We start from the raw sequence: 18,214 nt of genomic DNA, 5'->3' as shown, positions 1-18,214 counted from the left end.
TTTATCTCGCTTACTTTTTGAGATATTTTCAAAAATGTAAGAAAAGGTGGGAATAGTTTTTTAATTTTTTTAATATATCTCGAAAAGTAAGGGAGATAAAATATTTTAGTACTAGACCTTTATTGTAGCAAATAAAATTGTCTACAAAACATAATTAATAAAAAATCGCTTTATCTCGCTTACTTTTTGAGATATTTTCAAAAATCTATCATGCTGTCACAGATGCGCGCGAGACTCTCGAGCTATAGAGAATATAGAAGAAAAAGAGAATATATTTAAGAAAAAGTGTTTTATCGCGTTATACTGTTTACATTTGGACGAAGCTAACATAGGTTGTCTATCTCTCTTGCACGCATGTAAGCTAAGAGTTTGCGCATGCGTGCCATGGCGACTACGTCACAATGAGTAAGAGCAAGATAGCTTCATTTTCTGTTTCTTTCTACAAAGGCGTAGGACTAAGGGAGTAATTACCTGTCTTTAAATTGGGATATTTCCTACAGGTAAATATTTATAAATATAAATTCAACACCAAAATTTAAAAAATAAATTTAAAATTCATATGAAAAAGAAATTTTTTTTAAATAACCCGTTTTAAGCGAAATATCGAGCAAAAACCGTTTTCACCCCTTGATTTTTAATAGAAGGGATGAAAAAAAAAATTTGTTGTTTCCCTACGATTGTTCTTTGTAGTTTTTTTAAAGATAATTAAAAAAAAAAATTAAAAAAGTCCAATTTTTATATTTTTTATTGAATTTTCATTTTTTGAGTACTTTGAACCGTCGTAGGGGTGAAAGGGTGCGTTTTAGGGGAAAAATGGTCTGAGAGAGATAGGCCTAAAATTTTATGCTCTACAACTTTTATTTGAAACTTTTTTTGATATTTTCAACATATAATCCAAAAATCGTATTTATGGGGTAGTTTTTAATTTTTTTCACCCCTTTCCCGGTGGTTGAGAACTTTTTTACTTTGCCCACAGTATTGTATGCATTTTTCTGATAATTTTCATATTTTTTCAGCCGTATAGCTCAAAAACCCGATTTCAGGGCTATTTTGACTGGACTACTTTTTTTCTCTCATTATTTAGTATAGCAGCCGTTTCATAGCTTCGTTACATAGCTCCGTTTCCGTTTCTTTACTTTTCAGATCACTCCCATTCTAAAGAAGTTTTCACTTCAAAAGAAAAAAAAAGTTCGACAAAAAGACTCGACCCAGCAGCATCGGACTGGTAGACTTCGAACTCCACCGCTCGGTTACTGGCGGTTGTCGAATAAGTACAGTTCGGCTCGAGCCAAACTCGTAACAGTGTTTTTTTATTTAGAAAAAATAGTTTTTTCACATGAAGAAGGCCCCACTAGAGAAAAAGCCGAAACACATGTCTAATTATTTTCGATTCTTTATCGATTGAGTATAATTTCGTTCATTTTCTAGAGTTACAGGTCACAACCTCCCCTTGTGAGCTGGAAGCTCGGAGGATAAAGAAGGTGAAATTCGTCTCACTTGGTCGGAACAGCTTCCACTTATGGAACCTATATTGCATATATAGTATTGTACCATCATCGCGTTAACTAGGAACCCTAACTACCTACCATCGCCCACTGGTGGTCCCGGCTTTAACTAAGATGATGTTTTTACATAAAAAGTTGACTTATGACTTCTGTGTTCTATTCTTTGATATAAAAGTTTTAATACTGATAAATAATAATAATAAATAGTTTCATAAATATATTATATTTAATTAAGGTAAAAGTAATTATAATGCTGTAAACGACTTATAGACTGAAAATTAATTTGTAGATTAGAGATGCAGAGCAGCTGACTTGTAAGTGCCTTATTGGTTCAAAATTATATTGGTTTTATGATCCCTTTACTGTAAGTTTACAGTTGTTAATTCAAAACTTAATTGGATATTTCAACGTTTTATTATTGTCCTTTCGTGCGTAATAATTAAATAATTTGTTTAGAGAATTAAAGAAATTGTTGTAATTTAAATTAATATGTGTATGTGATGTAAGAAATGTATTATTTACATTTTGAGGTGATTAATCTTCGAATAGGATAACTTTGTCTTTGTGAAAATTTCGTGATCATGACTTATTATAAAGTACGATAAGATAGTTGCGATCGTATAAAATAATATAATTTAAAAATAATTCCCTGTATGTATTAAGAATCTACCATATAAATATTTATTAATATATTAAATATTGAACATTTCTATTGCTGCTTGATACGATGGCAGATGATAGTAGATATGATGCTGATAGTGTGATTAGTGATAGTAGTGATAGTAGTGATAGTGAAGAATGTAATTATACAATTAAGTTAATTCTTCAAGATAATTTTTACTATGCTACCAAAGATAATCTTATTAAAAAAAGTATTTATTTCGAACGCCTTTTTTCTCCACAATATTCCAAGAAACCGATAAAAAAACATATTATTAATTATGATATTGATCAATGGACCTTCAAGGTTAATATATAACTTTTTGCATATGATACTTAATTGAATCGCTCAGAAGTCAATACAGTTGGGTCTATGGTCTATGAACTTAACCACATTGATTTCTGTGTGACTACATTACTAATTTATTTATTCATTGTTTACTCGCTAAAATTATTTTTTTCCTCAGAATTTCATCTATTGGATTAATGAAGAAAATCGTGAATATTCTAACCGGGGAATTGGCAATTTACTTAAACCTTCCATGCAAAGATATCTAGGGAAAAACGTTAAAGATATTTTACATTTCTTAGATGTGGCTGCACTTTTTATGGTTGATGAATTAATAGAAGATATAACTGATATTATCGTATTGAATTGGCTAAATTCGAAAGATATCATTGATATCTGGTGTTTTGCAAAAGATTTGGCTATACAGCCATTGACTGATATTTGTTTGTCTGTATGCTTGGATTGTTTTATGGATTTACCCATTAATGATTTAATCGAACTACCTGTTAACTATATCAAAGAATTAATTCAAAATAATAACATTAGGTCAACACAGGATCACTTGAATTATGTATTGCAGGAATGGAAAAGTAATAATATGGTAAATGAATATTTTAATAGTATAAACAGTTTGATAAACTCTACAAAACTAATATTTGTTGTTTAATGGATTTGTTTAGGATTCAATGTATAATATCGAAATAGATATTGCCAAGACAAGAAAAATTGAATGGACGCATTATATAATTGGGATCGAAGAAGAAATTTCTGGTCGTACAAAAAAATATATTTGTAGATGGAAAAATGACCATTTTACTAGGTTAGGAAATCTAAAGCGTTTCAAAGCTAATGAAAAAGACTTAGAAGGTTACCGAATTGCTGGCAGAGGTACTTGCATTATAAAAATAATCCAAAATTAACTAATGTGGTTAGAAATATTAGTTTAAATATTGAATACAATTAATCTTATTTTTCTTCAGGATTTAGTATATATCTTGGTGGTGGAGAGTTCGGTATAGGAAGTGGTCAATTTAATGAAACTATTTTTCGATATTGCCTTATAGCTAAAAAATGGTATTATTTTTCAAGGTAATGAAGGATCATATTCTAAATTTCATTCATAATGTCTTTCCTAATCAAATTGGCATTTACTTTCTAATATATGTATATGTATATATATATATATATATGTTTTTAGTATTCTTTTCCCAACAAGACACATGGTTTTTGGATTTATAGATAATACTTTAATTGTAGCAGGTGGTGTATCACGTCATCGTATAAAAATACCGAAAGTTCAAATGTTGAACATACATACAGGTTACTATGTTTACAAATAGAATATATATCATGTTTCACAATATATCAAATAGATATTTGCAGGCCAATGGAGACGAAGTACAAATATACCTGAATGTTTTTCAACCGTTCCTCCTCATACTTTCGTGAATAAAAAATTGTTTTTGTTGCAAACTGACCTTAACATATTCGATTATAAACATGAAACATGGAAGATTATTTCTTTAAATAATATTACGCATCCAAGGCCTTTTTGTTTAGAATTTGGAATAATAATATTTGTAATCAGTAAGTATGAAAATTAGAAATTATTATATATATGTACAAAATTCAAAATTAGTTACTAATATGAAATAATACTTATAGAAAATAATGAAACAATTTTGCATAAAATTGGTAATGTACAAAGTACATTATGTAAACGTTGCATAAAATTGTATAAGGATCATACAGTCACAGTGGTTCGTGTTATGAATCATGAATGTCTATTAGAAGAAAAAATGATTCCTGACATAGGTGCTATATCGATATTATGTAAAGTATGCAAATGTAGAGATCCATTTTTTCGAGGTAATAAATTGGCAGGACTAACTTTATCTCCTAGGGATGGAATTTTTTGTACAATTAATCCAAGTACATTGCACTGTAGTATACCCACATGAGGTAATTTATAATATACTTTTTTATTATAATTCATACTTAAACACCTTCGGTAAAGTGATATTCATTATCAAGGAATATTAAAAGATAGAAAGTATTATTAGAAATATTCACAAATAAAAATAAATTTTAATTGTATTTTTTAATCATAAGTTTTTTATTTATCATAAATTTTGTAATAGAAGCAGTCTTCAAACAAGTATAACACGATAGTGCGTTCAATTATGTGGAATAGAGTAGTACGCTTTGGCAATGCCGTTACAAGTTCATGCATTCCGATAAAATATTTTTGTTGTTAAGATGACTAGAGGATGCTGGCTATTTTATCAGAATTAATAACTCTTCCTGGCACTTTGATGTTAGACTGCCTCTACGCACCATGTGTACTTAAATATGCTAAATCATGTGTACAGCGAAGCTCATATTAGCGTATAGGTTGTGCGCGTGCTATCCGTGATGCTTGACACGTTTATTGGTTTACCTTTAAATGACAAGATTTATGCAATATGACAAGCACACAGAACAAAAATACAATGTGTTTTTTTTTAATAATTTACGTATAACGAATAGCGACTGTATCGTGATTCTGACAATATGATTTATTTGCAAGCTAAATATTTTAAACGTGATGTTTTGCATACAATTGAACCTCGATTATTTTAATCTCTTCCCCATTGTAATCCGAATTCTCTAAGAACATTTATATATCCCGATTGAATAATATCTGAATAAATAGTCGAGGTTCCGCTGTATTATAGAATTATTTTATATTTTTTCCGTATACATATATGGCATTTTTTGTCAGAAGCATTCCAAATTGTAAGTTGTAGATGTATATTAAAACTGATTTCTAAAAAAGACCATAATATAAATTGCTGTAAAAGTAATAATTTTGAGTTTAGAGATCGCCGGGATTAGTGACGTTTAGAGCAAAGGCTGCATTTGTTTCGCCTTTCTTGCCAATTGCACGTGCTATGTATTGTCCCACGTCACTAGCCGTACATGCCTTAATACCTAGTTCAAACGATTTGTCACCGTCTGAACTGAAAGAGTATTTGCTGCTGCTTTCAGGGAGCGCCTTACCATCCTTTAACCAAGTTACTGTTAAAATAAAGTCATTATGTTATTTCATATTAATCTACAATAGAATAAGTAGATATAATTTTATACAAATATTTCAAGTACAAAGATCGAAATTTATACTACCTCAATAATAAATAACTCTATTTTTTATATGTGATGATAAATTTTTTATGAAGATATTTTCTCTTACCTTTCAAGGGCGCAGTTTCAGTCTTGCATGTGAAAGTAACTGTTTCACCTTCGCTCACAGTTGCTGATTGTGGGAATGTTGTGAAGACCGGGCTCTTGGGTTCCTCGTTGGGAACTATACAGCAAGTAAATATATATTACACAAAAATATTACAACATAAGCGTATTCATTTAATTATAAAAGAAATTTAAAGAGATTTTTTACCGAGGACATTCAATGTACACGACGAAAAACTTTCTCCTGCATCATTGAATGCTTCACACGTGTATGTGCCAGAATCTTCTGGGAAGATTTCAGCAATGTTTAATTTGTAAATGTTAGCCTCACTTGTATACTGGAAGTCTTTACTAGGCTTGATTTCTTTATTATTATGAAGCCACACCACATCAAATTTCTTTGCACCAATAATTCGACAACTGAGGGTCACAGCCTCTCCATCCTTCACAAACATGCTTGTTAGATGATCTACAATTTTCGGTGGCTTGTCATCACTCTTTTTCTTAGCTGCCGCATTTTCCATTGCTAAAAACAAAATAGGAATTAAATGAAAATATTTCTTTACATTGATGAATCAAAATAAATCGATGAAAATTCTTGATATTCAAATTTAGGGGTGACACGTTTTACTCACGTTTCACAGTCAATTTGCAAGATGTTGTGGATGTTCCAAGACTATTTGTCGCTTTGCAACTATATTCGCCTTCGTCTTCAGGGAATACCTCATTAATAGTAAGAGTTGCAGTACCAGCTTTGTATTTCAAATCAACTACCTCGGAGGAGTTTACAGTCTATAAAATTGAATTTGAAATATTATTCATAATTATATCGCGCGCGTATATCGTTTATAATAATTATACCATGTGTAAAGAAATTATTTATACTAACTTTGCCATTTTTCAGCCAAGTTATTTGTGGCTCTGGATCACCATCAACTTTGACAGTAAGTTCCAGCTGTTCTCCGTCATTAATTGTAAGATCATTTAGTTTTTTAGTGAATTCTGGTGGTCTCATAGAATCATCTGATGGATCTACACGAATATGAATTACATGTTACTTTCAGAAATGATCATTTTACAATCTAGGATACTTACAAGCAAGTTCTTTAGTAGTGCTTCTAGACCGAGATGGGCTACCTGTAGCATCTAATTTACTTCCGTATTTCTTAACACTACGTTTATCTGACGAAGACTCGGTTGTAGCCTACAAATTACATTAGAGCGATAGATATACATATATCTATTTGTCTGATTATATATAGGATCTTGTTTTGCATTTTAATAAGCTTACTTTATGAGATGAGAAACTCGAGGAATTTTGTTTGTTAGTTGAACTACTATAATTGTGTGATGAACTTGAATATCCTTGTGTGGTAGTAGAACTATAGCCACTATAACCACTGGATTTGTGAACAGTCACAATAGGTGGTGGTGCAGGTTTCAGTGGTTGTTCGATAAACCTCCGATCTAAAGATAAGTATTTCATATCAAGACTCGTAGATTTGATTATAATGGGAATCAATTTACTTTTGCAGCATGCTCTACAAGCATTTTTGTATGCATTTTCTATAGAACATATTTGCGGGAATTTTGCTTATTTTGTAGCGTCTACAAATAAAATCAAATTGGATAGAATCATGAGGTAAACGAATGGCTGCTATAGAATTGGAAGGCATCTATTGACTATGTCTCCAGATCAGCTGTAAATTTAATCAACGTTGTACTAGAACACGTAGTAACATTCTAGAATCTAATTTATAGTTTTCATTAACATATATCATTTTTATCTTCCAATTCTTCAAAACATACATAGGGTGACAAATGGAATATAGCTGAGGAACTTCTCCAATGAATAATTTAGGAGATGGACAGAGAATAACAATATTTTCACATAGAACATCATTCGAACATTAGGATTGAATTGAGGAAAATCATCAATATTTTCTAATATTCACAAAACATTTCTAAATGAATTTTTATACGAATAAACGACACTAATTTTTTGACGACTAATTTTTTGCTAACGTAAGAAGAAAAATACGTAAAACACTAGTAAAAAATCACTGAAGCTCTATTGCCTCATAGTGTTTTTTGTAGTTGTTTTCATTTAATATATTTTTATAATATAATTCTTATCGATGTTTAAAATACATTGTAATCAAATGGTCAGCAATTTCTCATTTGTCACTCCATAGATAGTAAAGGATCAAAGGGGACAAAAAATAAAGGAAGTCACGCTCAAGCGGCTCTACCTCCGGAATGTAGGAGGTCGTGTGCTAATTTACATTGCTCCTCTGTTTCTCCAGTTCCTACAAATAAATATTTAATCAGATTATGTATTAAACATATATAATTTAACGATCTATCGATTCATGTGTACTGTTACTTCAATTGCTGTTTAGTCATTAATTGTTACCTATATTTACCATTGTATTTCTTTTATTTCTCTGTTTCCAGGCTTACCTTCTACAATAACGACACAGCTCGTCTCATCCTTGCCATGAATGTTTGTTGCAACGCAGCGATACTTGCCACTGTCTTCTGGTTTACAATCTATAATTTCCATAGTGACGACACCGTCTGCATGTGTCATCGAATAATGGTGTTTAGATAATTCTTCTCTATCTCTGTACCATTTGACAGTTGGTGGTGGATTTCCAGCAAGACAACAAAGTAGTTTGCACGTTTGTCTGACTTGAATCACGCGCGGCCTCAATAAGAAGGTAAAGTTTGGAGCTGATTCGATCGTTTCCATCCATACATTATAACCAAGTGGTTCTCGTCTGCGCACCGGATGCAATTCTGGTCTGTATTTTGGAATTTGTACAGGCAGTGCTGCAAATTTATCGTATGATTAACAATCGATCAATAACTAATTGCTATTAGAGCATGTTCTAATAGAAATTTAGTTTGATTCCAAACACGCTACTTACGTTGTACGTTAAGGAAGACAACTTCTTCTCTATAACCGTAATGATTTTCAGCGCGTATTACATATTCTCCTCTGTCTTCTAATTTAACTCTGTTAATAATGAAAGTATAGTCGTCACCATGATAACGTTTCATAAATTTAACAGATTGTCGAAGTTCTTGATTATTGTGGAACCACGTTAAAACGGGAGCAGCAATGGCAATTACTCGACAAGTAAACTTAACACTTTGTCCTTCGTATGCAAATGCGCTTGTAGGTTTGATGACAAATCTAGGTGCAGCTTGTCGGCGATCTACAAATAAAATGCCATGCATTGATTTAGAATTCTATAGAAATATTCAGAAACTTTTACTAACAACGAGGCAATCAAATTAATTTACCGAAGGAAGAGTCATAGATTTTGTATTTTTCTATTAATAATTTTCTAAGCGACGAATATTCAGCTAGCCGGCCGATGGGTAGAACATATTTATCCCAGTTATCATATTTGGCACGTAATTTGTCTCTGAAGCTAACATAACGGCTACTAGATATGACATTGGTACGATCACTATGATCACCAGTTAACCATGGATGAAGAAGACATTCGTGAGCGGTCATGCGCTTTCTACAAAAATAATATTAATGATCGAACAAATTTATTTTACTATTTACTAATTATATTATTAAACCTTAACGTAAATGCACCCACTCTTTATTTTTAACGAGTAATCGCCTGATAAAGTCTTTGCCTTCCTCAGAGACATCCCGGAACGCTTCTTCGTCAAAGTCCCAATCGCAGGCTTTTACGTTCTTTAGGGTCTCGATGTCATTGTCACCGGCAAACGGTGAGAGTCCACTCAGACTTTTCAATTAGAATTAACGTAATTATACATATTTTATTATTTGGAATTATAATTAATAAAAAATTAAACTTTGTAAATATTATATTCAAATGATCTACTCACAGGACGTATGCCAGTACACCACAAGCCCACATATCCGTGTAGAAACCGACTGGTTCGCGTTCCACAATTTCAGGAGCTGCGAACTCTGCTGTACCTGTACTAATTTTTACGACTTCATTGGGATCCAGTCTAGTAGCTAAGCCAAAGTCGATCAATTTGACGTTCGTGCTAGTGCGTGTTTGACACATGATATTTTCTGGCTTGATATCTGCAAAATTACGTTTTGATTATTTTCAGTTTCTAGTGTATTATTATTTTCATTTGCTGTGTAATACACATTTAATTGGAATTTTGTTTATTCATATTTTTTGTTAAACAAACCAAGATGTATGATGTTCTTCTCGTGCATGTGTTTAACACCCTCACAGATTTGGCGCATGTAATTAATGACCTCAGCCTCAGACATGGTATATCCTTCAGCAGTAATTCTTTCAAACAGTTCACCACCGGACAAGCTAAAAAATCAAAATTATCAGAAAGCATGATAGAAGATCAGTAAAATTATTATTTTTGAAAATCAATTTGAAAGATAATTGATCGCCTTACAATTCAAAGATTAGAACCATCTCGTCATCATCTTCGAAAGCATCATGAAGATTGATCAATTTAGGATGATGCAATTGATTCATTATATCTATCTCTTTTCTAATTAATTCCTTCTCCATAACGTGAGAAACTGGAATGAATTTAGCAGCGAAAATATTGCCGGTAGATCTTTCACGGCAACGATGAACAACGCCAAATGCACCGGTACCAATTTCTTCAAGAATATCATATTTGTCGTAAACGGACGTATGCTTGATTTCAACTGGTTGTGGCACATATTTACTATAAATGTCAAAGACAAATTGATCGTAATCGCGAACTTTTTCGTCACTGCGACCGCGGATCCTTTTGCCACTCGCATCCACTTCGTATTCCTTCTTCTTAAACTCTCTTTTAATGGTACCTTTAGTTGTGATAAGTGGCGTTACTTCGCTTGGATCAGATCTACCGTAGATATTCTCAGCGCAAACACGGAAATCATATTGATGTCCAGGACTGAGAGCAGTAACGGCCATTGTGCAGAATCTGGTATTTCCAACTCTGATCCAACTAGTCATCGGATGTTCGCGTTTTTCTACCAAATAATTAGTGATATTACTACCACCGTCCCAGACTGGTGGTTTCCACGAAAAGAGCCAAGGAATCGTGACCGATGTTGTCAATTTGTGGGAATCTTGGTGGATCAGGACGATCGCTTATCTGTATCTTTATGATCGCTGAATCTTGGCCTAGATCGTTCTCCGCTGTAATGCGGTAGGGTCCAGAATCTAATCTACTACCGTCTCTGATAGTTAATACGGCGTGTCTTTCTTTCACCTCGACCGAGTAATGTCCTCCTGATTCGATTACTTCTCCCTCTCTTATCCAAGTGATCTTTGGTTTAGGATAACCAGTAAATGGTATTTTAATAACAACATTGACGCCCTTATCGAAGAACGCGGTGTCTCTAAATCTAGGTGGTACGTTGAGTTTAGGTGGCGTTTTTATGAAGAGTTCACCCTTCGTAGATTTTGCGCCACATTTATTGACAGCACGACAGAAGTATTCGTCCGCGTCTTCACCGAACACATCATATATTATAAGATTGTGCACGTCGCCTTCCGAATAAATTTGGTAACGGCTACCACCAACAATTTCTCGAGCTCCCTTGAACCACGTGATATTGGGCTTGGGAGTTCCAGTAATGGTACACTGGAAGTGAGCATTGTGATTCTGAACGCAATTAACTTTGTGCAAAGGTGAAATAATTTCTGGAGCTTTGGCGGCTTGAGGATCGACGATTTTAACTGATGTTGAAGCTTTAGATTCTGTACTAAGACCAGCTTCGTTTTGAGCGAAAACACGGAATTCGTATTGTCTTCCCTCGATAAGATTGCTAATATTTATCTGAGTTGGTAAGCAAATTGCAACGTTAACGCGTTGCCAAGTTTGACTACCAACTTCGCGCTTGTCGATCCAATAACCTTGTATCTTGGAACCACCATCGGTTTCTGGTTTCTCCCATGAAAGATTGACAAAATCTCCGCCCACTTCGATGACCTTTGGTGTACCAGGTGGTCCAGGTGGATCGAATGGTGCTTTGGCTTTTATAGGATTTGTGCCTTCCAAAGGTGGACCCATACCATTTTCGTTAACTGCCATTACTCGGAAGAGGTACTCTTGACCCTCTGTAAGACCTTGTACGTAGCATGTAGTATCTTTACAGTAGGATGCGACAATAATCCAGTGGGTATGCGTGATATCTTTTCGTTCTATCATGTAATGAGTTATACGAAGACCTCCATCGTATTTGGGTGGATGCCAGGATAGTGTACACGTGTGTTTGTTGATATCAGTGACGTTGAGTGGACCGGTTGGTGGACCAGGTAGACCAGTAATATAAACGGTAAAGGAAGCACTAACGTCGCCACTATCATTAGATATAGATAATTCGTATACACCGGCATCATCTTTCTCGATATCTTTGATAAAGATAATAAGGTATTCGTCAAACACGGTGTATTTGATATGTGATGTTTCAACGATCTTGCGACCATCCTTTTTCAAAGTAACATCCATCGGTTGATCACCGCTGTAGTAGATCTTGATCTTAGTATTGTCACCCTCCGGTAGATACAAGTCATCTGGCATACGCTCGATACGCGGTGGAGTGCCAATCTTGAGACGAGCAGTCGTCGTTGCGAGACCAAGTGGATTTGATATTTGGCAACTGTAATCACCGTCATCAGCTTCCATTACTCCAGATATGACGAGTCTGTAAATTCCGTCTATAGTTTCTGCTCTGAAACGTCCACCTAGGGTGATCTCGCGACCATTTCTCAACCACCTGTAATAAAATAGTATATGAAAAAGTTTTCAAGTTATCGACAGCAATCGTTTTTTGGCAATTACAACATATGTGTATATAATACTAACCTGGCAGTTGGTAATGGTTTACCAGTGGCTTCGCATTCGAATACATGTGTTTTGCCAAGTGGTACTATTTGGCTTATAGGCAAATTCCTAACAAATTCTGGTTTCTCGCCACCTTCAACTTCGCAAATCTTGACTGGTGTAGTACACGAGCTAGGTTCTGATCTTCCGGCTGCGTTAACCGCAAATATTCTGAATTCATAGTCTCCTCGTTCGATAAGGTGAAGTACCGTATACTCGGTATCCGTGACATTATAATCATTACATTTAATCCAAATTGCACTTCCGACTTCACGTTTCTCAACGACATAGCCAGTTATACGGCTACCACCATCAGAAACTGGCGCTTCCCATTTGAGGTCAACGTAGTTCTTACCAACTTTAGTTACTTGCGGTGTACCAGGTGGAGAAGGAACATTGAATTTGCTCTTAATCTTAAATGGTGCTGACGGTGGACTCGGTTTGCTAAAGCCAGCTGCATTCTTTGCTCGTATTCTAAATTCATATTCGTGACCACTGGCCAAACTATAGCAGATATAAGTTGTATCTTTAACAAGGTAATCGTTGGCTACTCGCCATGTCATATCATCTGCTGGATCACGGAATTCGATCTTGTAACCCTGGATAATAATATGAAGATGTGCCCATTATTTTATATAATTTTATATTTATCGAGGAAAATTTATTAAGTTAAACTTCTCTTTCAAAATTACCTGTATACGAGAGCCTCCATCAGACATTGGCCTTGACCATACTAATGTAGCACTCGTGGTATCCCAATCTATTACACGTGGTTGTCCAGGTGAATCCGGAACGGTGAAGGGGAATTTAGCTGTTATTGGTTCATCTGCTTGTAATGGTTCAGACACACCATATTGATTTTCTGCTCGCACGCGGAAGTTGTACATGCGATTTGGTTCCAGACCGATTACATCGTAATGAGTATTTCTAGCGAAACTGCTAAGCTTTACCCAGAACTGTAATAATATAAAATTAAATTATTTTCTATTTCTCTGACTACTGTTCCCCATAAGAATTCTAAGAATAACTTACGCCAGCAGGATCTAGTTTCTCGACGACATAATTTGTAACTGGTGAACCACCATCATCGAATGGAGGCCTCCATGAAAGCGTGCAAGTTTCAGGTGTAATATCAGATATATCTAATGGACCTTGAGGTGGCGATGGTTTATCTAAAAAATTTATATATTTATTAAATATCATTTGGATTTGATATAATTAAAATAATATACTTTTTTATCTTTTTAATGAATGATGCCAAGAGGAAATATATTTACCGACTACAAGAACTTTGCATGAAGCCGAATCTGTGCCAACAGTATTGGTAAGATAAATAGTGTATGTTCCAGTATCTGATCGTTTTGCTTTTTTGTTAATGAATTGTGATGCAATATCTGTTGTTTCGAATTTAATTCTATCTCCAGTGAGAACTTCTTCACCGTTAATAGACCAACTTGGTCTAGGCTTTGGATTAGCCGTAAATGGTACTGTGATAGTAAATGGTTCTCCAGCGATAACAGTCATGTCGCGAATACTTAGATCACTGGTAATCTTTGGTGGGACTGAATCATTTCAATCATTATATTATTATAACTTATCATTTATAAAAGTCAGTAGTATTCATTATAATAATACTTACACGCTGGAGCACTAGCACGAATTACATCCGAACTTGAGCTCCATGCACCACGACCAGCTGCATTTTCTGCTGCCACACGGAATTCATAATCATGATTTTCAATCAACCCAGTAACCCTGTTAAGAAATATCAGAAATAGATCAGATGTTTTTACATTAACAAAGTTTTCAAAAACATGTTATCTTTGATATTCACTTATATGTCGTTTCGTGTACTAATGCCGGAGTTGCTTTGACCCATTTGTCTTCACTCAAAAGACGTTTTTCAATGACGTATCCAGTAATAGGTGAACCACCATCGTGACGAGGCTTGGTCCACGTGATAGTAATGCTATCTTCGGTAGTTTCGACTCCACGTGGTGTTCCTGGTGGACCTGGTGGATCAAATGGATGTCTAGCTTTGATTGGATCAATCGTTGTGACAGGATCTGATGTTCCATATTGATTTTCAGCCATCACACGGAATTCGTAGACTTGACCAACGGTCAAATTGCGTACACGTACAAATGGTGTAGTGATATAACTGCTGACCTATAGAACAATTGATAATTAATAGAACATTTACATCTTTTTTATTGCAATTTATGTATAAAAAGTGCTTAAATATTTTGGTAACCATACCTTTGACCATGTAGCTGCGCGTGGTTCTCTTCTCTCAACTACATAATTGGTGATATCAGCACCACCGTTGTCTTTGGGTGGGTTCCAGAAGAGTGTAAGAGCATCTCCGCCAAATTCATCGGCACGCAGATTTTCTGGTGGATTTGGTCTGTCTAGAACTTTAACATTTATTGTTGCTGTATCAAAGCCGGAGGAGTTACGTAATTGAAGCCTGTACTGTCCTCCATCTGAACGTTTCGAATTTTTCACTACAAGACTGTAAGAAAATGAATAATTAAAAGATAAGACAATTTATATAGTTAAATATAATAGAAAATACTTACCTTGCATAATCGTCAGCCAATTGTTGATGTACACGTGAATCCGTTTCATCTTTAACAACGTCATTAGCAAACCATGTAGCAGTTGGTTTGGGAAAACCAATATAAGGTACATGAATACAAAAATCTTCGCCAGCACGGACGGTAATGTCCCTGACACCACCAAGATCCATAACTGGTTTATTCGGTTGTTCTTCAATAACTATTGGACTACTTGGTTTGCTAGGATCGCTGTTACCAACATCATTCACAGCGATTACCCTGAAGAGATATTCTTCACCCTCCGTAAGTTTCGGCACGGTATATATATTTGTAGGTATAAGAGCACCATTGACATCGGTCCATTCTTCCTCTCCTCTAGCTTTCTTCTGGATATTGTAACCTCTGATTTTAGCACCACCATCGCTACGTGGAGGACGCCAACTTAGGGTCACTGAATCCTTTGTAATCCTGTCGGCTTTCGGTGGTTCTGGAGCGTCAGGTCGCACTACGCAAATATTTTAATATTATTTCATATAGTTATAATATAAAGACAGATGCAGCTGTTAAAGAAGAAAGTTAATTTACTTCGTTGATGTCCAGCTGTAATAGGCTCTGTTGGTTTACTAGGTTTGCCAGGTCCAGCTTCGTTCACAGCTATTACTCTAAATTCGTATCTAGATCCTTCATGAAGATCTTGCACCGTGAAAGTGGTATTTGGTGTTGGATAATTATTAACTTTAAGCCATTCGCCACCACGCTCACGTCTCTCGATGTAGTAACCTACGAATTTCCGGTAAGAAAATGTGAAAGATGTGAACAAAATATATAAATATATTTACTTGTAATGTGATTAATTTACCTGTGATTGGTTTGCCACCTGTGTTAACAGGTGGAGTCCAAGTAAGGCTACAACTGTTGGGCGTGTACCCAAGAATTTGTGGTTGACTTGGAGCATCTGGTGGATCGAATGGACTCTTTGCAACAACCGGTTTACCATCGAGTGGTTCCGAAACCCCGTACATGTTTTCAGCTCGTACCCTAAAGACGTATCGTCTTCCTTCTGTGAGACCTTTAGCCGTATAACTTGTTCTTGGAACATATCCAGGCACTTGGCGCCAATTATCAGAACCAAAGTCTGCCACTTCGACAATGTAATTTGTTATATCAGATCCACCATCATCCAGAGGTTTATTCCAGGATAGTGAGACTGATTCTTGTGTTGTTCCCGTGTATTGAAGTGGTCCCTGAGGTGGTCCAGGCTTATCAACAACTGTAACTTCGATGTCAGCCGAATCTTTACCGTGTTCATTTGATGCAGTGACCGTATATGTACCGCTATCGTCGCGTATAGATTTGTCAACGAGTAGTTGTGTTCTATCACTCTTAGTTTCAGTCTGAAATAATATATGTAAGTATTTATTCATGTTACTTTTATTAATATGCAAACTAGAAATGTTTTTTAAATTCTTACCGATGCTCGAAGTGTTTCTGTAAGTGTTTTTCCATTTTTGCACCATTCTACCGTAGGAGTAGGTGCTCCAGATAATGGAATATTAATATTAATTGGTTCTCCAGCACGAACTTTAATTTTGCGACCAATGAGAGCATCCAAATACAATTTCGGTTTCTCCTTCATAGGTTTAGCAATAAATACTGCTGATGTATCACTGGGTTTACCAGATCCAGCAGCATTTATTGCAGTAACGCGATATTCGTATTGATGACCTTCGGTGACGTGATCATCATAATACTCCGCGTATCTTACTGGTTCCTTATTCACTTTGAGCCAACGGCCGGTTGCACGATCACGACGTTCCACGTCATAACCGATAATCTTAGAACCACCGTTACTGATTGGAGCAGTCCATCTGATTTTAATATGGTCTTTGTCAGCATCGACGCATTCGGGTTTGCCAGGTTGACCAGGAGCAACTATTTCAAGAAATAATTAAGTTATTATTTAAGAAACACATTAAAAAAGTGATAGTTCTCGTTTGCAATATTTATAATATAAATTACCGAATTGATTCTTCGCTACTATCGAACGATCCGTGGTCAAAGGTTCAGAGCGGCCTTGAAGATTTTCCGCAGAAACACGGAACTCATAAGTGGTACCTTCCAATAATCTTGGAACAGTTGCGTGATTGTACTTTGGATTGACATGTGTTACAGCTGGTACCCAACCACCACCGTGAGTAAGATCACGTTTTTCAATGACATAACCACTGCGAGAAGAACATTTCGTTTATAAATATTATAAATAATTAATATTACACTCGATTGTGACTGATTACTCACGTGATCTCACTGCCACCATTATCCTTTGGTGGTTTCCAGGATAAAGTAACCGATTGACTTGTGATTTCTTCATAATTCAAAGGACCTTCTGGTGGACCTGGTCTATCCAAAACAGTTACTTGGAAGCTACCTTCGTCAATTCCACTACTATTCTTTAATAACAGATGATATAATCCGGAATCGGATCTTTTTGCATTGACTGTATGTACGATCGTATGATAACCGATAGAAGTAACGGTAGTTCTTTCATTGGTTTCCAATTCTTTGCTTCCTACGGTCCAGATTACTTCAGGTGTTGGTTCACCAACAAAGTCGATATCCACGTGGAATATTAAACCAGCCTTTACGCGAATATCTTGCAGAGGTGTCTTTATCTTTGGTGCCACTGAAATAGAACATATATTTATGCAACTTTGTACTTGAATGCATTTTTCTTAAAATGAAGAACATCCTGGAATAAAATAAAGTAGCAAAGCATTCTTACGGAATCGTGGCTTAGCAGTCACAAGATCACTTGGTTCAGATGGTTCTGATTGTCCTGCTGCATTAACCGCTATAACACGGAATTCATATTCTTGACCTTCTGTTAAATCTGGGACAGTTGTACTTGTTTGCCCAGCTGGTACATGAACAGCATTGACCCAGTAAGGACTGCCTTTTTCTTTCTTTTGTACGATATATCCCGTAATAGGAGAACCACCATCGTTGACTGGTGCAGGCCATTGTAGATCAACATGATCTTTATCCCAATCCATTATTGATGGTCTACCAGGAGCATCTGGTTCATCTGGAAATATTGTAAAGCAAGGATAATT

The 18,214-nt window shown here is 35.3% G+C and overlaps 2 protein-coding genes across 5 annotated transcripts in view; one reads left to right on the top strand and one right to left on the bottom strand.

The window, feature by feature from the left end:
• Window positions 1-1,587: 1,587 nt before the first annotated feature.
• LOC107070019 (uncharacterized) lies at window positions 1,588-5,178 on the top strand. 4 transcript variants are annotated; one of them, XM_089173235.1, is made up of 8 exons: window positions 1,588-1,740; window positions 1,795-2,472; window positions 2,633-3,055; window positions 3,135-3,342; window positions 3,435-3,543; window positions 3,653-3,774; window positions 3,838-4,041; window positions 4,120-5,178. In XM_089173235.1, exons 2-8 carry the CDS (start codon window positions 2,233-2,235, stop codon window positions 4,413-4,415), a joined length of 1,602 nt encoding a protein of 533 aa, XP_089029361.1. In that variant the 5' UTR covers window positions 1,588-1,740; window positions 1,795-2,232; the 3' UTR covers window positions 4,416-5,178. The 4 variants fall into 4 exon arrangements, with proteins under 4 accessions (XP_089029361.1, XP_089029364.1, XP_089029363.1 ...); XM_089173236.1 differs by having other exon boundaries at window positions 1,614-2,472; window positions 4,120-4,416; window positions 4,596-5,178; XM_089173238.1 differs by lacking the exon at window positions 4,120-5,178 and having other exon boundaries at window positions 1,612-2,472; window positions 3,715-3,774.
• Window positions 4,537-18,214, bottom strand: part of bent (projectin protein bent) — a 62,427-nt gene continuing 48,749 nt past the window's right edge. The window contains 30 exon segments of the mRNA XM_089173233.1: window positions 4,537-5,514; window positions 5,687-5,800; window positions 5,891-6,208; window positions 6,318-6,474; window positions 6,572-6,714; window positions 6,778-6,886; window positions 6,974-7,149; window positions 7,935-7,991; window positions 8,146-8,517; window positions 8,616-8,906; window positions 8,995-9,221; window positions 9,306-9,458; window positions 9,562-9,769; window positions 9,883-10,016; window positions 10,108-10,736; window positions 10,738-12,433; window positions 12,523-13,139; window positions 13,233-13,496; window positions 13,573-13,712; window positions 13,818-14,102; window positions 14,180-14,295; window positions 14,375-14,709; window positions 14,800-15,055; window positions 15,123-15,606; window positions 15,687-15,881; window positions 15,961-16,495; window positions 16,573-17,033; window positions 17,121-17,326; window positions 17,400-17,784; window positions 17,884-18,186. Coding sequence (XP_089029359.1) covers window positions 5,312-5,514; window positions 5,687-5,800; window positions 5,891-6,208; window positions 6,318-6,474; window positions 6,572-6,714; window positions 6,778-6,886; window positions 6,974-7,149; window positions 7,935-7,991; window positions 8,146-8,517; window positions 8,616-8,906; window positions 8,995-9,221; window positions 9,306-9,458; window positions 9,562-9,769; window positions 9,883-10,016; window positions 10,108-10,736; window positions 10,738-12,433; window positions 12,523-13,139; window positions 13,233-13,496; window positions 13,573-13,712; window positions 13,818-14,102; window positions 14,180-14,295; window positions 14,375-14,709; window positions 14,800-15,055; window positions 15,123-15,606; window positions 15,687-15,881; window positions 15,961-16,495; window positions 16,573-17,033; window positions 17,121-17,326; window positions 17,400-17,784; window positions 17,884-18,186 — 9,569 coding nt within the window. The 3' untranslated portion in view covers window positions 4,537-5,311.

This window comes from Polistes dominula, unplaced genomic scaffold (genome assembly GCF_049000335.1).
Source record: "Polistes dominula isolate Pdom_NZ unplaced genomic scaffold, Pdom_raw_medaka scaffold_35, whole genome shotgun sequence".
Taxonomy (NCBI): domain Eukaryota; kingdom Metazoa; phylum Arthropoda; class Insecta; order Hymenoptera; family Vespidae; genus Polistes; species Polistes dominula.
Note: the sequence above shows the minus strand (reverse complement) of the source record. Positions and strands in the feature narration are given on the sequence as shown.